The sequence below is a fragment of the Ovis aries genome, chromosome 4 (genome assembly GCF_016772045.2).
Source record: "Ovis aries strain OAR_USU_Benz2616 breed Rambouillet chromosome 4, ARS-UI_Ramb_v3.0, whole genome shotgun sequence".
Taxonomy (NCBI): domain Eukaryota; kingdom Metazoa; phylum Chordata; class Mammalia; order Artiodactyla; family Bovidae; genus Ovis; species Ovis aries.
In genome coordinates, this window is record NC_056057.1 from 88,448,545 (window position 1) to 88,473,361 (window position 24,817).

General features: G+C 40.0%; 1 protein-coding gene across 11 annotated transcripts in view; it reads right to left on the reverse strand.

The window, feature by feature from the left end:
• The window catches only part of CADPS2 (calcium dependent secretion activator 2), a 574,734-nt gene that overhangs the window by 107,285 nt on the left and 442,632 nt on the right, over nt 1-24,817 (reverse strand). For 6 of the 11 annotated variants that reach the window (XM_004008018.5, XM_060414819.1, XM_060414818.1 and 3 more), the window contains exon 17: nt 24,220-24,240. The exons of the other annotated variants lie outside the window; for them this stretch is intronic. In XM_004008018.5, coding sequence (XP_004008067.1) covers nt 24,220-24,240 — 21 coding nt within the window. The remainder of the gene's footprint in view (nt 1-24,219; nt 24,241-24,817) is intronic. 11 annotated transcript variants of the gene reach the window in all.

Genomic DNA, 24,817 nt, shown 5'->3' on the forward strand with positions numbered 1-24,817 from the left:
CAACTTTAAGCCATTTGGCTATTTATTCATATAAGTCATAGATGAAGAAACAAGCGTGGAGAGATGAGAGGAAACAGCGAATACATGGTAAAGGTGAGACATAACTTAGCATGAGCTCTTACCATCTCTGCCCTGCACATGCCTGGATAGAGCAGAAGTGAGCTGGGTTATGATGGCTGAGAAGCCTGGGATTGGATCATCCAGGCTTTAAGTAAGAAAATAAACAGACTTAGTAACTATATCCTATGGGGCTTCCCAGGTGGTGCAGTGATAAAGAATCTACCTGCAATGCAGGAGACATGGGTTCAATCCCTGGGTCAGGAAGATCCCCTGGAGGAGCAATGGCAATGCACTCTAATATTCATGCCTGGGAAATCGCACAGACAGAGGAGCCTGGTGGGCTACAGTCCATGGGGTCACAAAAGAGTCAGACATGACTGACCACACACGCACACACACACATACACACACACACATCACACAACTCTATGCTATAGGTAACTTGGAACGAATGTTTCTTCTCTGGGCTTTAGAATAAGTTAATTTGGGGAAAATGAATTTGTGACTGTGCAGAACAAGGAAGGACTGGTAGGGGCCTGTCTAGTGTATGGAGAATGATTGGAAGATGGCAATGGGAACAGAAAAGAAAGAGGAAGGCGCAGGGACACTTTGAGGAGAGGATTTGCAAGCATTTGTGACTGGAAATTTCAAGCCAGAGAGGACAATGACCCTGAGGTCTGCAAACCGCGTGGTTGATAAACTGCCAAACAGGGCTTTGTAAGTCACCCCACATATATTGGGAGTAGTTACCATGTACATACAAAGTAAGCAAATTATTCTAAACTGAAAGGAAAGTTGTGCATTGCATTAAAATTTGCATCCACAAGGAGTTAGGTCATTTGGATGCTTCGAGCAGAAAGCTACTCATCATTCAAGTCATAACTTGAATGTTACCTTAAGTGTGGGACATCCTCAAAGTTTTAAGGCCGAGTAACTTACTCCTCTCTCTGAGCTCTCCTGTTAGAGGCTCATGAGCCTGTTATTAGACTGCGCTCAGATCAGTGAGAAAATGGGTCTCAAGATCTTGGGCTCTCATTCTCTTGAATTGACTTTAGACCATGATGGGTACTTAATGCATGTTCACGAGAATGCATTAGTATAATTTTGGGGAATGTGCATGTTAAAAACAGAATCAATACCCAAATTATTTCATTTCACTTTGTGTGCGATTGCAAATAGCTTTTAGTCACTCACACACTAAAGGCTGATAAGACAGGAAGTCCACCGATAAAATGCAGCTGTGGTCTGAGGACACTGCTCAAGAATCAACGAAAGCTGTGTTCTTAAATTAGAGATTTTGGGGGGAAGAGTTTTCAAAATAATTTTTAATTTTCAAGAGTATATCACTTATATTCCTTAATTTTTCCATCTTTAGACTGAGGGTGTCACATGAAATTGAGGATTCCTAACCCTTTGACTGTGGGGATCACAATAAACTGTGGACAATTCTGAGAGAGATGGGAATACAGACCACCTGACCTGCCTCTTGAGAAATCTGTATGCAGGTCAGGAAGCAACAGTTAGAACTGGACATGGAACAACAGACTGGTTCCGAATAGGAAAAGGAGTATGTCAAGGCTGTATATTGTCACCCTGCTTATTTAACTTGTATGCAGAGTACATCATGAGAAACGCTGGACTGGAAGAAACACAAGCTGGAATCAAGATTGCCGAGAGAAATATCCATAACCTCAGATATGTAGATGACACCACCCTTATGGCAGAAAGTGAAGAGGAACTAAAAGCCTCTTGATGAAAGTGAAAGAGGAGAGTGAAAAAGTTGGCTTAAAGCTCAACATTCAGAAAACGAAGATCATGGCATCTGGTCCCATCACTTCATGGGAAATAGATGGGGAAACAGTGTCAGATTTTATTTTTGGGGGGCTCCAAAATCACTGAAGATGGTGGCTGCAGCCATGAAATTAAAAGACGCTTACTCCTTGGAAGAAAAGTTATGACCAACCTAGATAGTATATTCAAAAGCAGAGACATCACTTTGCCGACTAAGGTCCGTCTAGTCAAGGCTATGGTTTTTCCAATGGTCATGTATGGATGCAACAGTTGGACTGTGAAGAAGGCTGAGTGCCGAAGAATTGATGCTTTTGAACTGTGGTGTTGGAGAAGACTCTTGAGAGTCCCTTGGACTGCAAGGAGATCCAACCAGTCCATCCTAAAGGAGATCAGCCCTGGGATTTCTTTGGAAGGAATGATGCTAAAGCTGAAACTCCAGTACTTTGGCTACCTCATGCGAAGGGTTGACTCATCGGAAAAGACTTCGATGCTGGGAGGGATTGGGGGCAGGAGGAGAAGGGGACGACGGAGGATGCGATGGCTGGATGGCATCACGGACTTGATGGACGTGAGTCTGAGTGAACTCTGGGACTTGGTGATGGACAGGGAGGCCTGGCGTGCTGTGATTCATGGGGTCGCAAAGAGTTGGACATGACTGAGCAACTGAACTGAACTGAACCTTAGGTTTGAGGGAATCCTTGAACCCCTTAAAGTTATATGCTAATTTTTGTGTAGAGAGGCATTTTTTTGGTAGTGAAGAGTCATGACTCTCAGATTCTCAAAGTAGTCCATGAGCCACACAAATGACAAGAAGCACTGAACTTTCTAAGATTGCTTCCATCTAAGAGAGTCTACACTTCCTATCGATTTGGGGCTTTACCTATATTGGGTTATATTATTTCAACTTCATGAGGAAAGGGAAAGGCAACAAAATGTAATTTTTTTGATCACAGAAGGGGAATTTATTTCTCCTACATACTTTAGAACATTATTTACTGAACCCCTAAAACCACTCTGCCAGTCAGGGAATCAGGACCCCCATTTCCAGATTAGGGAAAAGAGTCTTAGAGAGGTTAAAACAGTAGTAATACAATAACTTGAATTCTTTTCCACTCAGTTCTCTGAATAGGATTAACATATACATATACATACTGAAAATATATATATATATAAATAAATGCAATTTATTCAATATAAATAAACTATATTTATTCAATATAAACTTCTAAATAAACTCAGAAGTTTATTTACTATAAACTTATCCACCTTTAATATAAACTTCTGAAATAGCTGAAAGTTTGAGCTTATAAAGTCACCATATCCTTAGCCACAAGTAGGCAATAATGGAAAAGAACCAAGGAAGCTACCTGAAAACTTATTACATGTGAATATGTCAAAACTAGCTTTTACATTTGACATTCTCTTCAGGAAAAACTCAGAGTACCTTGTGTTCTACTGAAACTTAAAAACAGTCTGAAACATTTTCTTCTAGATTAAATTTACTGAGAGTCTCAAAACTTCATACTTGAACATAATGGGCACTCTAACACTTTATAAATAAATAGCATTTTTATCAAGCACACTATGTATACCATCTCTGGCTGCCACTCATTTGACTACTGCCAAGAAGTTTAATGCATTTTGTAGTCAGAAGTCTATTAGATAACAAGGTTATCAATAGCACCATTAAAATTCTGAATGCTGTGAATATTTGAGAAATCACCCTTAAAATGTCCACTTCCCTCTTTTTGCAACATTTCTATAGCATTATAGATGCCTCAATATTCTTCAAGCTTCAACATCAAGTTGCTGATAGTTGTAATACATTTCAAACAGTGATATTAAAAAAATAGGCTAAAGTAGCAAGATTTCTTGATGAATTTCAAAGCATTGCTCTTGGCTAAGATGGTTTTTCATTCTGGAACACGTTTACTTTTCTATGATAACACTTCTTGGCTCCTCAAAGCAATTCCTTTTAATTATATGTTGTTGTTTAGTCACTGAGTCGTGTCTAATTCTATTGCGACCCCATGGACTATAGTCCACCAGGCTCTTCTGTCCACAGGATTTCCCAGGCAAGAAAACTGGAATAGATTGCCATTACCTTCTCCAGGGGATCTTCCTGAGCCAGGGATTGAACCCATGTCTCCTGCATCAGCAGTCAGATTCTTTACTCCTGAGTCACCAAGGAAGCCCTTTAATTATGTAATCCCATGGAAGGAGGAGCCTGGTAGGCTACAGTCCATGGGGTCTCAAAGAGTCGGATACGACTGAGCAACTTCACTTCTGTACATTTAAGAGGGGCTTCTCAGGTAGCCCACTGGAAAAGCAGCTGCTGCCAATGCAGGAGACACAGGTTCTATCCCTGGCTCAAGAAGATCCCCTAGAGGAGGAAACAGCAACCCACGCCAATATTTTTGCCTGGAAAATCCAATGCACAAGGAGCGTGGTGGACTACAGTCCAAAGGGTTGCAAGAGTCAGACACAATTGAGCATGCCCTTTAAAAAGACAGCTTGACCACTGTGCATTAATTAGTATGCTTTAACTCTGCTCCCCTGCTTCAAATAGGGTGCACATTCTCAGCATCCTTTCCTTGTCTGCCTCCCTCCCTGCCACTGCCTGTAAAAGTTCCTTGTGTATACACACTGATGCTCACGGTGAAGTTTGTAAGGGGACATGGGGAGAAGACTAGTCTAAAGATCATTTGGTCCATTTTTCTCCATATAAGATATGCAGAGATTTGAAATGTATTTGACCTTAACTTTTAACAGACTGACTTGCAGCTAAAGAAGAAATAGAACTCAAGATGGTGTTGGATTGAGGGCTACGGTGATAATCTCATCACAGTACTGCCTTGTCTTTCTCCTTTCCCTCTAGATCATGACAACTAGCTGGAGTGCACCAACAATAGTTCCTATATATGTGCTAAGATTTCTTGCTGGTTCTTCACCATCCCCAGATTTTGTGGCCCTGAATTTGATTCAACAAGCAAACACTGTATGTAAGATATTGTATTAATAACTGAGGGGATAGAATGACGAACAGAACTTCTGCCTTTAATGAATTTATGTATCTCTTTCCCTAATCAGCTTATAAGGTAGAGGACAGAGCTGCATCCCATTCCTTTTTGGTCAATAAGAGGAAGTTCTACAAAAAAAACTCTGACAGAGAGTGAATTAAATGTACTCACTACGTAGAAAGAAATAGGAAATAGGATCAAAGATGTAACAAAAAGGTGGCTTTTACCTGCTTGTGTATAATACATGGAGTTCTACAGAATCAAATTATCCTCTTGGTGGGTGTGTGTTTGAGTTCAGAAACTTCAGATCAGAGAAAGTTAGCTGCAGGCTGAAACTGAAGTCGCCCATCTTTTCCCTCCTCCCATCTAAAGAAAAAGAAGTTGTTTCTCCCTCCCTCTAAAGGACAGAAATCAGATGAATGAGGAGAAAGCGCTGACATTCAGGAGGTAACTGAGGAGAGGAATCTGTACACCTGAAGAAGAGATGCTGGGGAGAACTGCAGGTCCTGGGGAGAAAAGGAAAAATAAAGAAAGAAAGAGAGAGCAAAGAAGGGGAGGAAATGGAGAAATGATGGTCATCTAGAGAAAGGCGTTAAAGGAAGGGGTACAGCTTGTTCCAAGTAAGGAGATGGGCAACATGGAAGCCTACATGGGACATTGTGGAGTCCCAGACAGGGAGCCTGTGCTTTGTGAGGTTCAGCTAAACAAGGAGGCTCGTCCAAGGGTACAACAACTGAGCTCTTCTACCTGAAACCCCACAGGTCATTCAGTAGCAAGAACTGTTGGCACCTTCCCTGAGGACTGCTGATCAGAAAAACTTATCTACCCACAGACCCCACTGAGAAAAGGCAGAATGGATCCCTCTATTTCCCTGTGCCCCTCCTCCACCAAAGTATCGGGTTGGCCAAAAAGTTCATGATGGTGACTCTTCCTGTCATCCTCCTCATCTTCTTATAAAAATACAGGGCAGTATCATATTACGGACATATGCTGCACACTGCTATGTACACATACATGCTTTATATCAATTAGAGAGATCAGAAATTGCTCCATCCGAGCTACCACCTCTATGTTAAATGCCTTTTTCCATTCAGACACCCTTTAGGCCAACCCACCTGGCTCAGGGAATTTCTCCTGGCTCCCCTGCCTGTCTTAATTTGAATCTTACTTCTTGTCTGGGGTCAATGTTCTGCCTGTTCGTGTGATTCAGATGGAGAACACAATTGGAAAATGTAAATTTTATTGAGATTTTCTGACCTACCCTCTAGCTCCAGGCATGGCAACCTGGTAAGAAATACAGTGCCAGAGTGTAGTACAACTAGGTCCTTGGTGGGGTCCTACCCCTGGTCAGACCTCAGTACTCATGGGCCTTTATATCTCAAGAGGGAAGGCGGGCAGGAGAGCAAGTACTCTCCCATTAAACAAAATAACCACTCCTCCTCCCACCTGTCTGCCACTTTAGAGCTTATGACTAGATGAGATGATTTTGGGGGAAATGCTCTCAACTTAGTCCCTTAGATGGAAGAGAATACAACCTGCTGGCTAAAAAGACCATCCTAGAATCTAGGGGAGAGGTGTTGCCCAGATCTGAACCCCACACCCCCAACCTGATCTATATCTGCTTAGGATATGGCTCCCCAAAACTTGGCACTGTTAACTGCCGCAAAAGGATGGCTTATTACCGACTCTCTCTTGAACTCTCTCACTGCAACCTATTATGGTTCTATGAGTTCCGGACAGGCTTCCCTGGTGGCTCAGGAGTAAAGGACCTGCCTGCCAATATAGGAGATATGAGTTCAGTCCCTGGAAGATCCCCTGGAGGAGCAAATGACTACACTCCAGTATTCTTGCCTGGAGAATTCCATGGACAGAGGGGCCTGGTGGGCTACCATCCATGGGGGTCACAACAAGTCAGACAAGACCTAGCTACTGAGCACGTATGCACACACCCTGAGTGCTAGACATAAAACATAGCTCTAATCAATGAATTGTATGTCTTCAGTATAGGTCTATGATTCACAACTTCATCATGCACCAGAATCACCTGGAGGGCTTGTTGAAACACAGATTGATGACACCACCCCCAGAGTTTTAGATTCAGTAGCCCTCATGTGGGGGTCAAACAATTCGCAGGTCCCAGTAGGTGCTGGTCTGGGGAATGCACTTTGACAACTATTAGCGTTTATGAAAAACAAAGATGACCTGTTGAAACTTCCAATTATTTCTTCCTTTACCTGCAGTTAAGCTACATGGTTACATAAATTTCATTTTAGAAAAAAAGTGACTTTATTCTGTAGAATCAGAACACACTATCCCTTTCTGTAATGTTATTCCAGATAGGATGAGGTATATTTTGGGGCAATCCTTAGGTGAACAAAAATAGTCTGGAAGCCTCCCTATAGCCATTTACAATCCCTGAGAATACCAATGCCACAGATGTTTGGAAACAATAGGTCTGTGGCTTCCTAATTCCAAGACTCCCTTTGGGACCAACTTGTTTAATGACCCTGTCATTTAAAGCAACAGTTGCAGTTAATACCTCCTTGGAATTAACCATGCTAATGATATAGTGCTTTCAAACAATTGTCCTGTGGCCACAGATATATTAAATACTTTACCTGGATTGTCTTTCGCATCAGTTAAATCCATTTTTAAGGAAATGGTTGGCTATAGAGCACAGGAAAATTGACACTGGACCATAGACAATGGCAGCCAAATTGGATCCCATTGAGCAATCTCCATAAGCCACAGCCAGTGATTTATGAGTGACAGGTCAGAAAAAGTCAGCTATATTTGGACGTAAATGTCAGTGACATTCGGTGAAACTTTCTTGAGGAGGAATATGGAGGTACTGTCTCCTCTGAAGATCTTTTTTAAAAAAGTTTTTATCTTATTTATTATTTATTTACTTGGCTGCTCTGGGTCTTACTAGGTCTGTCTGTGGTCTGGTCTGTGGCATACTAGGTCTTTGATCTTGGTTGCAGCATGCAGGATCTTTAGCTGGGACATGTGAACTCTGAGTTGCTGCCTGTGGGATGTAGTTCCCAGACCAGGGATGGAACCCTGGTTCCCTGCACTGGAAGAGTGGAGTCTTAGCCACTGCCAGGGAAGTCCCTTCTCTTAAGATCGTAAAGTGAGGAATGATTGTGATGGAATTACAGATACAGGACTATTAAGATCCATACACAACCAGTTGAGTATTATTTAACATTTATCCCAGGCTTCTAATATGTGACTTTTAAGAGTGGAGAAACAGGGGAGTTGCCTGGTGGCCTACTGGTTTTGGGGTTTCAGTTTGGCTGCCATTGTCTATGGTCCGGTGTCAATTCTCCTGTGCTCTATAGCCAACCATTTCCTTAAAAATGGATTTGCTGTGGCCCCGATTCCATCCCTGGGCCAGGAACTGAGATCCCACAAGCTGCAAAGTGGCCAAAAAAAGGGGGGGGCATGGAGAAACAGATAACCTGATTTGAGTTTTATTCAAGTTTAATTTAGTCCTTTTAGTTATTGAGACTCTTGCTTTCTTCAAATCTGTGAAACCAGAAGATCTCAACCGAAATGAAAATCTGCAGTGTGCTGACTGCAGAGCCTATGATGGCTGGAAAGAGAAGAAAATTTTCTTGGGTGCATATTTACTTTTGCCTGGTTAGCTCTCACTAGAACTATGTGGCAGGATTCTAATGACAGGAGAATTTTTTTCCATTGGCAGTTCTGACAGCTAACAACTGTACAACAGGTGCTTTTCTAAAGACAAGTCTTCAGGCATGAAATCTATCTGTATCTTATACGCACACACGTATCAATACATTCAGCAGCTGAAACTGAGAAATGGTCCCTTCCCTGGTTTTATTGCTCTTCACGCACGCACGCACGCACACACACACACACACGTATGTATACACATATGTATATGTACACACACACACATACCCACACACCATGGACTTCCCTTCCCTGATGGCTCACCAGGTAAAGAATCCACCTGCAATGCAGGAGACAAGGAGATGTGGATTTGATCCCTGGGTTGGGAAGATCCCCTGGAGGAGGAAAATAGCCCACTCCAGTATTCTTGCCTGGAAAAATCCCATGGACAGAGAAGCCATGTGGGCTACAGTCTAAAGGGTCACAAAGAGTTGTATATGACTGAGCAAGTAAGCACACACACATATATACCATATTCATTTCTCCTCAATATAACTCAGATTCAGAAACTGAAAACCATCTGAATAATCTCAGTTATAGTAACTGTCACACCAATACTAAATTATCATATAATTAAGGCCTATAGCATCTTAAATTTCATGCCTAGTCCTTTCAGTCTTCTGATTGAAAGTGAAAGTGAAAGTGTTAAGTCACTCAGTTATGTCAAACTCTGAGACCCCATGGACTGTATCCCACCAGGCTCCTCTGTCCATGGAATCCTCCAGGCCAGAATATTGGAGTGGGTAGCCTTTCCTTCTCCAGGGGCTCTTCCCGACCCAGGGATTGAACCTGGGTCTCCTGCATTGAAGGCAGATTCTTTACCATCTGCGCTACCAGGGAAGTTCCAAGAATAAAGGCAATCAGAGGATATTTACCTAAAACAAATAGCCTTCCCATGGTCATTCATTACATTTCTACATAAAGGGAGTAACTTCACACCTCCATACTCATCCTTCTCCTGGCCCTATACTCTTCTCTCCATTTTTTAGGAGAAAGTCTGCCTGTGAACAATGTAGGTGAGGTAAGCAGGATCCAGTGAGGCAATGGGGGTGAAGATGGTTTGCTCAGCAATGAGCAATGGTCGAGGAGAAAGGCATCGCAGAGGCTTGCCAGCTGGAAGATAAGCTGAAGGAGAAGAAATGAGAAGTTTTCTAGACACAGCAACCACAAATGAAGATTTATAGCCTTGGATGCTAAGAAAGTAGTCAAAAGATCTTTAAGATATTTTTTGTTTTGATGTTCACCATTTAAAAAAAAGTCTTTATTGAATGTGTTACAATATTGCTGTGCTTTATGTTTTGGGTTTCCGGCCACAAGCCATGTGAAATCTTAGCTCCTTATTTAGGGACTGAACCTGCACACCCAACCCTACTTTGGAAGGTGGTCTTAACCATTGGACCACCAAGGAAGTCCCTAGTCAAAAGATTTTGATGTCTGTCTGTATGTATACATGTCTTTGTTTCCTTTGACACATAATCAAGATCTGTTAGGGCAGCTAGTCCATGCATTAGTGGTGATAATGTATTTGTCTAGTTGGGCAAGTATACAGACCAACTGAAGACAGTAGGGCTGGGCTTGGTGACCTCCTGAGTACGTCTACAGTTGCTTATAACCTCCTGGGTCTGCCTGCCACCATGAACGTGTGTGTATACACTGATGTCTTAGGGATATTTTACAGGTTTCCCTTTTGAAAAAAAAAAAAAATCCAGCAATACAAATTCTTTGACTAGGTCTTTTACATTGAGTGCTTGAAGCCATATGGCCACTTTGCTATGGGCGACACGATATCTCCCTTATTTCCCAAACTAGTTATCTGGTCTAAGGCTTTGAGCACTTACACACTCTGTTGAGAAATAAAGAGGTGAAATCTGTCAGTTTGCATTACTCTGGTTTTGTCCAAGTGAAAAGACTTTTTAATACATCTAAACTACTCGGATTAACAAGGTGCTACAGGAGCCACACTGCTGCCTGTCACTTGGTTTGCCTGTTGACATGTGTTAGTAAATAAATAAGAGGGTCGTCAATCAGTTGGTTTCAAAACCTGGATTTAGAGAATGATAAAATCCACAGAATTGCTCGGGAAAGCTAGTTATTTCAAGACTACATTTATCTGTGAGCCATATTCTACACAAAAATAAAAAAACACAAAAATATACATGGCACACTGTCAAGGGAGCTGAATAAATGACATCCTTTCTGAGACCTTTTAGGTAACAGGTGTTGAACACTTGTAATGAGATTTCCATGCATCTTCAGAGGAAGGAGAGGAGATTCTAGCAAGAGCTGTTCAGAGTGTTACGGAGCACGGCCAAGGGAATGGTTCTCAGGGAGGAACGCTCTGAAGGAGACATTACATACACGGTCTGTTTCCTCAGCAGGCGCTTACGTTCTCACGAAGAATGTTTACAGAAGGCAAATATTCACCCAAGAGAAGCTTTTGGAAGGCTGTAACTTTTCCAGATTCTGAGGTATCTGGGGTATATTTAACTAAGTACTCTCGATGCCTTATCTTGGGCATTTACCTCATATTATTTTACAAATCTTCCTTTGGAATGTTGAGAGTCAATATGGTTCATGGAGCGCTCAAAGTAGCTTTCCAGAGTGTGTGAAGAGTTTTTTCAATTATGTTGGTTAACAATTGTGCCGAGAAAAATGAAGTTACTAAATCGGAAATTTGGAAAATTGAGGAAGTGAAAAGATAAAAATGTTGTTTGATGATAGCTAGCAATAAAAAGAAGCATTTACAGTAGTAGATGTTTTCTGTAATACTCTGAGGTCTTAAATCTGTCTGGAGACCATGTGTTTTCTGAGAGGCAGATTCAGTTTCTCTTAATCCATTTAGCTGCTGCTGTTGTCTTTTTAACATCCCTGGAACAGCCTATCCTTCCAAAGTGATTTGTGATCCCACTGTATTCTGGAAGAAGCACATCAATCTCCCATTTGTCCACGCCTCTGTCTCTACATTCCTGTTCTGAGTATCTGGTTGATCCTGGGTTTTGGGGATTGTTTTATAAATTGTCTCAGTATGTGGCAAGGCAAGTGTCTACACTGTTTTGCTTTTACGTTGTTAATACAGTTTTCCTGTACCCTTTATTCTTTTATTTAAAATTTTGAAGTAATTTTTATCAGTTTTCCCTAAAATCCTGGAATTCTGATGGACATTACCGTGAAATTATAGATTAACTTGGGGGGAGAGTTTATATATTATTAGGTGATCTCAATGGCACTCCACTCCAGTACTCTTGCCTGGCAAATCCCATGGATGGAGGAGCCTGGAAGGCTGCAGTCCATAGGGTCGCTAGGAGTTGGACACGACTGAGCGACTTCACTTTCACTTTTCACTTTCATGCACTGGAGAAGGAAATGGCAACCCACCCCAGTGTTCTTGCCTGGAGAATCCCAGGGATGGGGGGGAGCCTGGTAGGCTACCGTCTATGGGGTTGCACAGAGTCGGACACGACTGAAGCGACTTAGCAGTAGCAGCATCTCTCTTAAGGACACGAACTGTCTCTATATCTATTTAGATTACTCGCTGTGACCTTTATTTAAATTTCAAAGTTTTCTTTATAGAAGTCTAAAAGTTCTGTATAGTCGGGCTGGATACCTTAGAGTTTGGTGGTTACTGTGAAAGGTACCTTATCTATCCATCTATCTACGTAGTAGAATGACGGTGCAAAGTAGTATTTCTGAGTGTGGTCCATGAACCACTGTGGATCCCCAACACCTTTTGGGGAGCCTGCATAGTCAAAATTACTTTCATAATAAGATGTTTTGCCTTTAAATTCTGTTGACATTTACACTAATGGTGCAAAAACTGTTGTCACCTCACCATGAATCAAGGCTTAAGGTGCTAAATTATACTTCTCATGTATCCTTTATCACCATGTACTCAAAAAAAAAAAATGCTGGTTTTACATAGGAATGTCTGATGGAAGAGTAAAAATAATTAATTTTATTGAATTTCTATCCTTGAGTATACATTTAAAAAAATATCATCTGTGACAAAATGAATTTGTGTCAAGTGCTTTTGTATACTGGAGTACAGTGACTATCTCAGGGAAAAGTGTTTGGACTGTTTCAGTCCAAGGCTGAGCTAACTGCATTTTAGTCTTTCACAGAGAACCATTTTTAGTTGAGAACTACTGACAAAGTATGGTTATTCAGACTTGGAAATCTGGCAGATGTTTTCTTAAAAATGAAGTAAACCTGTCACTTTCAGGAAATAACAGATAGTATTTGTTGCCAGTGATAAAAGGGAAGCTTTCAAGTAAGGGCAGAATTTCAGAAAACATATCTGTCATGAGCTTGATAGCTTCCCAACACTTTGAGGCTTTTTTGATGAGTCGGGGGTGATAGTGACAAGGGTGATTTTTTTCAGTATTACATAATATTTGTTAATAATAAAAAGATCACAAGTCACTGCATATTTTTCAAATGACCAATACTTGGTGTTAAAAGATGTATTCAAAATATATGATAAATCAATGGAACTTAATGAAACATCATGAAGAGTTTACTGATTTGCCTTCAGATTCCACATTTCAATTAACCTATAATAAACTTCCACTTGCTGAGAAGAAAACTCATATGAAAAGTTTACTAACACTTTTTGACTACAGTAAGTTTGAACACAGATTTTTTTTCCTGTCTTAACCAAAAATAACACTTTGCAATAGACTGAATGCAGAAGTATGTATGAGAATCTAGATGTTTTCAATCAGGGAAGCAATTAAAAGAGCTGTACAAAGAGGTAAAACACTGTTACACTTCTCACGACATAGTTTTTTGTTCATTTTGGACATTTTTTCTTTTCGTAAGAATATTTTATGTTAACAAGTAATGGGATTATGTTTATTTTTAAACAACACTTTATACATTTGTTTGTCTTATATGTTTGCTTTACATTAATTTTAAGAGTACAATAGGTCCCAAATTATAAAGTTTGAGGATCACTGGTATAGAGAAAGGCAATTGATTTTAACAGGCTGACTTTACAACCTGATGAACTCTAGTATATAATAGGTTCTATTTAGATGCTGTAGAATATTCTAGGGAAGATGATCATTGCAAACAATGGTAGTTTTATCTCCTCTCCTTCTATTCTTCTGATTCACCTTTTTTTCATCCCTCTTAGGTAGAGAGTCTGAGACTCAGTATTATGAAAAATGATAATGTATGTATTCATCTTATTCATAATCCTAGAGAATGACTTTAAATTTTCCTCATTAAATATCCACTGTAGGTATTTTTCTATATGAATTTTACAAAGCTATGGAACTCTTTCTAAGCTAATGGTCTAATCTTTTTAATGCCTAAGTGTTGAACTGTTTCACTGTTTTAAAAATATCTATTGAGGTTATATGATCTTTAAGTTTTTTAGTTTTTGATATTGAATCACTTTTACATATTTGAAACAAATCTCACTGATCATGATATGTTATTTTCCAAATATACTGTTGGATTTGTGAGCTAATATATCTAGGCATTTTATATATATGCTTATAACAAAAAGGACCTATAATAATTCTCTCTTGTTCTACTGTCATTATCAGGCTTGGGAATCAAGATTATGCTTGTTATATGAAGTGAACTTCCCTCATTTCCCATTTTATTGAACTTATTTTGGATAGGAATTATTTGTTCCTTAGAAGTTTGGTAGAATTTACCTCCCCAAACAACTGTTCTTAGGGATTTGGGGATGGGAGATATGACAACTGCTTCATTTTCTTTAAAACTTATGGCCATTTAAACTTTGTTTCTTGGGCTGATTTTACCAATATACAGCTTTTTGAGAAATGTATCAATTTCTGATTTTCAATTTTTATATTTGTTCACAATACTTTGAGTGTTTTCTCTGTCATGTGTCTCTAGCTCATTTTTGTTTTCATACTGTATTTAGCTGCATTTTTTCCTAAGTAGTCAGATAGAAGACTATCTTACTCTATTTCTATTCTTTATAACACATATTTTTCTTTTGTATTGTCTACTTATTTCTCCTTCCTTGCTGCCCTCCTTCTAATCGCCTGGGTCACTGCAAGTTTTTCAGCTGTATTCATCCTATATCCTGTTTTTCTTACAACCATATTATTTCATACCCAGTATTTCCACTCAGTTTTTAACTACTGCTAGTCACTGCATCATATTGCTAAGCATCTTCCTGTATTGCTTTGAGAATATTATGCTGTTTAAATTCTTCCTCACCAGTTCCAGATAATACATATTACTTATTGTCTTTACTAAGAGCTGCGCTCCTTAGGGGTCTAGTAATTTTGGGTTGAGAGCTCAAGATCATTTGGAAGTACAGAGAATGGGGTGATAGGTGGGCCTGTGCCCTTTGCAGGGACTTTGAAAGGGGAGAATCTTAGTCTTTGAAGTAGAGAGTCTCAGGCAACACAGAACCAATATTGATAGATTCCCTTTTCATACTAATCCATCAGGCAACTCCTATGGATAGGGATTCACCATTGATTTGTTAGAGTTAAAGCAACAGCACTTGGTTAAAAGTCTCCTTAGCTTTAGTTCACCAGGCTAGAGGGTTGGGATGCAGAAGAGTGAAGGGATGAGTGGGGGTGGCTCAGCTCTTTCCTGTTTTCATCAAGCTCTCACTGAAGTACAGCTAAGCCCCTGTCCTGATAATACTGCAGATCTTGGCCACCTGAACTACTGCTACCAATCCCAATGACGAGAGGGAAGGCACTGGACATCTCAAGGCAATTTGGGGGGAGGCAGGAGCAGAATTTAAAAGTTTCCCTCCCTCCCTCTCCCCTTCTGACCAGCCATACACCAGACTAGGGTAACTAACTCCCCACCAGACAGAGTGGTGAGACTGCAAAGCAATCTTCTTTGGGCCAAGTAGAGTGAAACTTCTTTGGGCAAAGTGGAACGAAAGTGAGTGAAACGAAAGTGAGATTATACGCTGCTCTTTGGATGGCAGCTGAAAGGAGGCAGAACTCAAGATAAGGTGTTTTTTAGGGAGATACCAATGTTATAAAAGGAAGGTAATGTAAAAGAAAACAGAGGTACAAGCCACAGGAGAAAGAAGGGATATATGATGGAACAAAATACCTCCAGAAAGGGGTAGGTAGAATTGGGGTCAACATCACAGGTGGATGAGTTGGCCTTGAAGAGAAGATAACTCACCCCCTGAAGATGCAGAAAAGAAGAGACAGGTGGATGTGAGTAACAGAAAGTTTGCAGCTACAGAGCTAGAAAGCTGAGGCTTACTGCGCTCTTTATAAGACTAAAAGGTACTGACTGCCCTTAAAAAATCTTAAATTTAGGTGTCATTGAAACTTAGGGTCATGTTCCTATGATAGCCTAATCTGGAAGGAGAACATTGTTCATGATTGAATCAGGTTTTCATTCTTTTATATATGGAATACACTATGACTGTCTCTGAAACTGTCCTTATCTATTGCAATTCACACTCAAAACAGAATAAAATGATAACTGAAAAAAAGATGGATGACTCATTGACCAAGAGACTGATGATCAAGGAACAGTTCTGCTCACTTAGGTCACAAAAGACTTGACGGCATGACAAGTCATTCAGCACTGGCAATATTAACCCCAATATAAAGGGCAGAAGCCAAAAGCAGAGGGTAGAATGACACGGCAGCCAACAGTTGCTTTAGAAGGAGCAGCACACAGATGCTTTCCCAGAATTAAGTGAAGGTCAATCAGAAAGGACATTAGAGGAATGCAGACCCAGAACTACTTTTAGAGGAGACAGGGCTAAGTGTCCTGAAATGTCTCCATGATGGACCTAGAGACTGTCATGCTGAGTGAAGGAAGTCAGAGAAAGAGAAATATCATATGACATCCCTTATATTTAGAATCTAAAAAGAAATGATACAATGAACTTATTTACAAAACAAAAACAGACTCACAGACTTAGGGAACAAACTTATGGTTGCCAGGGGGGAAGAATGGGGAAAAGAGATAGTTGGGGAGTTTGGGATGGAAATGTACACACTGCTATATTCAAAACGGATAAGCAACAAGGACCTACTGTATAGCACAGAGAACTCTGCTCAATGTTACGTGGCAGCCTTAATGGGAGGGGAGTTTGGAGGAGAATGGACATATGTATATGTATGGCTGAGACCCTTTGCTGTCCTCCTGAAACTAATACAACATTGCTAACTACCTGTTCAGTTCAGTCGCTCAGTTGTGTCCGACTCTTTGCAACCCCATGGACTGCAGCACACCAGTCTCCTCCGTCCATCACCAAATCCCGGAGTTTACTCAAACTCACGTCCATTGAGTCGGTGATGCCATCCAACCATCTCATCCTCTGTTGTCCCCTTCTCCTCCTGCCTTCAATCATTCCCAGCATCAGGGTCTTTTCAAATGAGTCAGTTCTTTGCTTCAGGTGGCCAAAATATTGGAGGTTCAGCTTCAGTACTCCAATATAAAATAAAAAGTTGAAAAGAAATGTCTCCATGCTTTGTCAGAACCCTTGTCCTTTGGTAACTAAAGCTGTGGATAAACAGTGGGTGCAGAGGTCCTAGGAGGGTTGAAAGCACTGCCACCATGCTGCCACCGGCATACAGGGGTGCACCTCATGTCTTCATTTGACTTTTCACTTAGTTGGTTAGTGACCTGAGTGCACAGAGAGCTAGTGAGCAACTGTACCACACACTTGTACTCTGTCCTAAGCTGACGGAAGACACACACAGAACATGAAAGCTCTGTCAGACTTAAGCAAATCATGCCTTCACTTGCGTCTTCTAGTCAAGAATCCCTGCAACTGCTGCCTGTTATGTTCCCAAACTGGCTTTGGATATATGGAACGAATCTGCCAACATTGTCATCAGTTGGCTAACTGACATGAACACAAATTTTATAGTGCAGGTGCTTATCTTGAGTGCCTAGTGAGTTGGTGTGAGAGAAAAGCTGGGGCAAATAAACATACTAGAAATCCTCATTTATTCCAAATCAGATGTGGAAATAGTCAAACTGAATTTATATTATTTGCATAATACTTTAAAAAAAGAATATGGTCTTAATACCTTCTGTACATACATCATATAGAATAAGGCTAATGGTGTGGCAAGGAGCTGTGAAAGATATCAATATATTGACAAGAACATGCTGGTAAAAATAGTTTAAAATTAACATTTCAATTGTATCATCCTAGCTGATAGAATCAAAGTAATTTGTAGCTATCAGGAAACAATTATCTTCTTCAGTTAGTTCAGTTCAGTTGCTCAGTCATGTCCGACTCTTTGTGACCCCATGAATCACAGCACGCCAGGCCTCCCTGTCCATCACCATCTCCTGGAGTTCACTCAAACTCACGTCCATCGAGTCAGTGATGCCATCCAGCCATCTCATCCTCTGTCGTCCCCTTCTCCTCCTGCCCTCAATCCCTCCCAGCATCAGAGTCTTTTCCAATGAGTCAACTCTTCTCATGAGGTGGCCAAAGTACTGGAGTTTCAGCTTTAGCATCATTCCTTCCAAAGAACACACAGGACTGATCTCCTTTGCAGTCCAAGGGACTCTCAAGAGTCTTCTCCAACACCACAGTTCAAAAGCATCAATTCTTCAGCACTCACTTTCTCCACAGTCCAACTCTTGCATCCGTACATGACCACTGGAAAAACCATGGCCTTGTCTAGACAGACCTTTGTTGGCAAAGTAATGTCTCTGCTTTTCAATATGCTATCTAGGTTGGTCATAACTTTTTTTTCAAGGAGTAAGTCTTTTAATTTCATGGCTGCAGTCACCATCTGCAGTGATTTTGGAGCCCCCCAAAATAAAGTCTGACACTGTTTCCACTGTTTCCCCATCTATTTCCCATGACATGATGGGACCAGATGCCATGATCTTCGTTTTTTGAACGTTGAGCTTTAAGTCAACTTTTTCACTCTCCTGTTTCACTTTTATCAAGAGGCTTTTTAGTTCCTCTTCACTTTCTGCCATAAAGGGTGGTATCATCTGCATATGTGAGGTTATTGATATTTCTCCCAGCAATCTTGATTCCAGCTTATGCTTCTTCCAGCCCAGCGTTTCTCATGATGTACTCTGCATATAAGTTAAATAAGTAGGGTGACAATATATAGCCTTGACGTAGTCCTTTTCCTATTTGGAACCAGTCTGTTGTTCCATGTCTGGTTCTAACTGTTGCTTCCTGACCTGCATATAGGTTTCTCAAGAGGCAGGTCAGGTGGTCTGGTATTCCCATCTCTTGAAGAATTTTCCATTATCTTCTTAGGTAATTTAAATATTTTATTGACCACCTGAAAAATTCTCACAGCTTTTCCTTATATATAGTACAAAAATGAATTTTAATTTGATCCCTATCTAGATAATCAATGATACTAAATCAGGGTAGCTCAAAAAAATTTACAGATTTATATGATTTTCTCAAATATTTTAAAGAAAGCGACAACAGGTCATTCTGTTTTAGAGTCAGACATTGTATCTATCAATTTGTCCTTAAACCATCAGGTGAAATCATCAGAAGCAGAAATGGTCACTGAGGTTTTTACTTTCAGGCCAAGATGCCAGAGTCCAAGTCTCACTGTCCTTAAAGGCTGGACAGATATTCTTCAATTCTTTAATTTTATTATTTTCAGGGCAAGGACTTTGGGCTTCCCTGGTGGCTTAGATGGTAAAGAAATCTGCCTGCATGCAGGAAACTAAGATTCAGTTCCTGTGTCAGGAAGATCCCCTGGAGAAGGGAATAGCAACACACTCCAGTATTCTTGCCTGTAGAATTTCATGGGCAGAGAAGACTGGTAGGCTACAGTCCATGGGATTGCAAAGAGTCAGACATGGCTGAGCAACTAACAATTGCATTTCCACTTGTTTCTTTTGGTACACAAATTACCTCTTGAAAAGTGTTGTCAGGGTTTATGGGAATGCAAGATTTCAGGTCTATTACTTAGGCATTCTAGCCTGAATTCACGGTGACACACAATCCTTCAAAAATTAAAAAATTAAATTTGTAAGGAAACTCAAAAAACTCTGATGACAGTAAACTGTTATGTTATCCTGGAAATGGTAGAAAGAAATTATTCATTAACAAAAAATTTCTGATGAACTCTGCAGTTTATAAACTTACTTCTGTACACAAACGTCCTTAAGTAGAATGTGCGTGTGTCCTAAGTTGCTTCAATTGTGTCTGACTCTTTGTGACACCATGGACTCCTCTGTCCAGGAGATTCTCTGTCCATGGGATTCTCCAGGCAAGAATACTGGAGTGGGATGCCATGCCCTCCTCTAGGGAATCTTCCACAACCAGTGATCAAACCTGCATCTCCTGAGGCTCCTGCACTGGAGGCAGATTCTTTACTGATTTCATATATTTATTATTTACCACTCCACTTTGACAATGAAGTGCTAAATTAAAATGCCACCCAGATGGCAAACACATCCTAATGACGTAAGGAGGGCTGCAGCGCAACTTCTCCACTCAAAGAAAGCAAGCAGTGCGGCCCTCTGGGAAAGCATGTCTCTCCTGTTCAACTGAGACCTTGAAAATGAGAGCACTAGGGGGTTAGAGCCGGGAACCTGGCAACAAGGGCCCAGACAGATCCTCACTGCACAAAGCCTCTGCGTGTTCATTCCATGCTACCTTCTGTTCAGGGCACCTCCACATATTGAGATTTACAAGGAGCTTAGGTACCAAACTGATGTAAAACATCTCAGGTCAAGGCAAGCTCTAAGGAGAGGTCTCTGTCCTCTTTCATCGTAAGTCACAAAATTTTATGTAGTTTTTAGGAGAAAGCAGAGATGGTTATTAGACATTTTATATTAGACATTTTGTTTCTGTCCATTAAAAAATTCCTTGAATTAAAGAACAAATGGATTCAAAAATAATTTGCATCAATAAGGCATGTGATTAAAAACACACACACACAATTAGAAACCTAGTTTCAGTATCATTTTGAACCTTAGATTATCAATAAAAATGATCCTCCTATTATACAAAAAGTTAGGGGTAAAATTAAACCAAAGAGGAAACTGGCTGATTTTGCAACAGTGTAAATCTCCAACAACAACAAAAAATTGCTTTCTAGAAATTGCAGGTTCTTCAAATGAATTCTTCAAATGAACTACAAATGTGTTCTCATAAAACTCATATAAATAATTTCCAAGAAGGAAAGACGGCATTTAGAGAAGGCTCATCTGTTTTATTTCATCTAATACAAAGTTGTAAAATCCCTTTATCTCCTCAAATCTGTGCTGCCAATGGAAAATTTGAAGAATTCCCAAGGATAAGAACTATGAGTCAAATGCTGAACATGATTCTAAATGACAGAAACAACTACTGAAACAGGTTAGATTACTAGCTGTAATTAATACAATTGCTGTCTATAACTTCTGGCTTGTATGATCCAAAGCCTCTTTACCACGCCTCCCCCAACCCCCACCCCAATAAAGGGCATGAAATTCTGGTTTAATTTTTCCAATCTTGTTATTTTAAATCAGTGGTTCATTTTTGCTCTATGCTGTTAACTATTCAGGGGTTGGTTTGAAGGACCTTTTGTAAGCCAGCTTGCTAGTTTACAGATATTCTCTCTACAGTAGAGTCTGATCACTGTGCCATAAACTGAATCCTTTATTCAATAAAGTTTATATCGAGTAACAACGCACCAGGCACTTTTTTCAGCACTAGAGATATAGCAGTTTTGAAATACACAAGCCTTGCCCTTGGAGGGGAGGGGCTAACATTCTAGGACAATAGCTGGATGAAATAACTCTCTTGCGTGTTAGATCATACGGGTTATAAAGAAAAATAAGGTAGAATCACTCGGGGCTGTAGAGAGGTGGCACATTTTAATTACATTCAACATTTGACACTTAAGAAGTGTCAGGGAAAATAAAGATTTAGTTTCTGGAGTCCTCTTAGCCTTCCACCAGAGACCTGTGCTGTCTAGTTTAGCAGCCACTGGTCACTGTGATATGGATGAGTAGCTACTTGTCATGGAGGTGTGCTGGCAGAGGAAAATACCCACTAGATTTCAAAAACATCGCAGGAAAAAAAGAATGTAAAATATTGTAATAACTGTGTATACTGAATACATTTTTATATGGTAATATTTGGATACATTGGGTTAATAACCTATAATCTTAAAATTAATTTCACTGCTTTTTAAAATACCTCTTAAATACAACTACCAAAGAATTTTAAGTTAAAATTTGGCTTTCATTGTATCTCTATGAGCCGCACTGTTTCATTTCAAATGTCCTTTTTAACTGAGTGCAGAATGGAGAAGAAGGAAGACGCAGGGAAAATATGAAGACAGCTTAATAGGTAGACAATGGGTTCTAATCTTCCACTTACTAGCTATGTGACCAGAGATGAGCTCGTAGATAATTACCCCTCTACTTCTGTTTTCTAAAAGGTAATAAGAGTAATATTTAAAATAAAAGTAATATTTACTGTAAAGAGAGGCTGTAAAGGATAAATGTAAAGTGCTTAGAATAGGGCCTAGCATGTAACTGCTTCCTCTTACTAAATATTATTTTTGGAAAAAGTGATTGTACAAATCACCCTTGGCTTTTGCGATGCATGTGAGTGGTTTATCAGAAAATGTCATGACTTTGGATCAGACAGCCCTGGAGGCAGGGAAGCCAGAGGAAGAGCATGGAGAGGGCTATGGTGACTGAGGAAAATGGGTGCAAATCTCAGGTCTGCTGAATTTTAATCGCAGCGTGACCTCATGCAAGTTGCTGACTTTTTCTAAAGTCTCAGTTGCCTCATCTGTAAAATATTTATTTTGAAGAGCAGTTTAAGAAACTACTGAAGCAGTATAAATGAAAAACCCCTGGGGCAACAGGCAGGTCAATAGACAACAAAATAATGACAAACCCTGGATGAATTTTATTCTTTGCGTCGTACAAACTAACTGAGGATAATGATTATAATGCTCAAGAGAGTACTATTTCAAAGTTTTATTAAACCTTTAAACTCCTCCACACGCAACTGATACTCTCATTTTTACTCACTGTTAAAAGTACCTCCAAGAACATTTATTAAGCAACCCTGTTAACTTGCAACCCAGTGCAACTAGAAGAATATAACATTTCTTGAAAACCTCTCTTCTGTTACTTCAGAACAGTCTTCCACGGAGGGTATCTTTCTCCTCCATTCACTTAAACTACTGAGACTATACTGATTTTTTTTTCTCTTTTCTATGCAAGCATTTAATTTTTAAAAAGTCTTTTCCCCAGAGTCTGCAGCCTAGACAGCTGAGAAATGGCAGGGATGTTAAACGCAAGTGAAGGGAAGGCTGACTTTCATCTGGTGGAAGTGAGTACACAGGGGACAGCAAGTTTCACAAGCAGGGCAACTGCCTCTGCTCCATCCTTACCAAGGCGAACTGTGACCCCGTCTCATTTCACGGGGGCAGAAGCGTAGCCACTGTAGGTTGGGGATCAGGACACCTGACTCTAGTCCCAGCTGGCTGACTTGTTTACTCTATGGCAAATGGGAAAACCACTGACAACCCTGGACTTCTTGTCTGCAAATTACGTAAAAACTATTTTCAACAGAAATGTTTGGGATAAAATGCTCTAAAAGGTTTTGAAAAAGTTTGTTAAAGAGCATGGGACTGTGGCTCTCACAATGGGCTGTCATGAGAAGGGAGAGTCCCATATTCTTTTCTGAATTCCATTTTTTCTAAAGTGCACTTCAGCGATCATTGTAGGTGTGTTCTTTCCCCTTTGCTTCGCTCTGAGTGTTTTGTTCCTGACACTTTCTGAGGTCAAATGCTGGAAGAGAATTGACGGTAGGAAGAAACAAAAATGAAATAGTGTCCTTAATGGAAAACTTCAGTTAAAAACAACCCAAGCAAACTTGTCTATAAGACTCCATGCAAAATTTGACTAATATGAGAAAACTAGCATTAGAAAGGTCCATCACTTGTCTCGAGCACCTTTGTTTTCAGGTGGAACTAACTAATGGCCCTTTCGTCTCTCTCCACAGTGAGTATCTACTTTGTGTTATGGGCACAGTGCTGGGTGTAGGCGACAAAACAGTGAACAATTTCAGTAGAGACCTTGCCTGCAAGAATCTGAAGCAGAGATGGATGGGATGAACACACAATGGCCCCTGTAATTAAATTAATTACAATGGGAAAAAGTGGTATGCACACACACAAAAGTAACAAAACCTTTAAAAAACCTTAGAGACCTGGAGAAGAACTCTTTCCCAGCAATTTCTTGAGAATGGAGTTTTATAACCTCTGCTATGATGAACAACTTGCACAGGTAAGAGCAGCTTACTTTTTATTTAACAGCATTATATGTTTTTACTCTCAGGTTATCTTTCGGGAACGATGAAAGGAAGATGGTCCTCTTTTCTAGTTGTAAGAGTCCTTCAAATATTGACGACAGCTCCAAATAAGATTAGTGTACACGCTTAAAACCTGATGCATAACATTAATACAGCCTAACATGTATTGCTTTGAATTCATATCAAAAAATAGTACTGAACTTTTGCAGAGATAAATGGCCTGTATTTTCCCTACAAAGCATTAGCAATAGCTCCAACAAAAGTAAACATCTTTTCAGTATCTTAGTCAAAGTGATCAAACAAGACCCCTGAAAGGGAAAGAGCTATTCATCCATATCAAAACACAACACCACCACGTTAGAAATAACGGCACATGCAGGCACAAACATTTATTACCTGTGTCCTTTTCTGCTGGGCCTAAAACATAAGAGAAGAAAATTAAGGAGAAAAGCAAAGTCTATCCATGTCGCTCACTTGCATAACGTAAAAGCAAAGAAATCAGCCCACATCCTATTTCTAACTTAAAGTTGAGTTTGTTCTTGGTCTGACCCTAAGTATGAAACAAAACTCTTTATTTTTGAATATACAAAAATAGAGGGGAAAGGGAGAAAATGAAAAGCATAAAAGTTTTCCTTATCTAATAAGCATGCTTTTTTTTTTTTTTTTTTTTTGGAAAAGAGACTGCTCAGCAGTCTCTGACAAGATTTCTAAGATCCCTTTTCTAGAATGTTCTGAGAGGGATGACTCCAGAAAGGAACAGGTGGGAGGATTCCCTGTTCCCACCCCACTGGATCCTATTTTAGGCTTTTCTCTAAAACAGACTTGTTTTTGTGTGTGATTCAGAAGAATAACCATTTCTTTCTGATCACATTGTTAATGTGTTTATTTAGCTGATTAATGAAAGAAGCCTATGGTTTTGTATAAATAAAAGAAAGTTTTTCATTTGTCCGTATTAAAATGGACTCTACAACTAGAAAATAGATACAGAAATAAA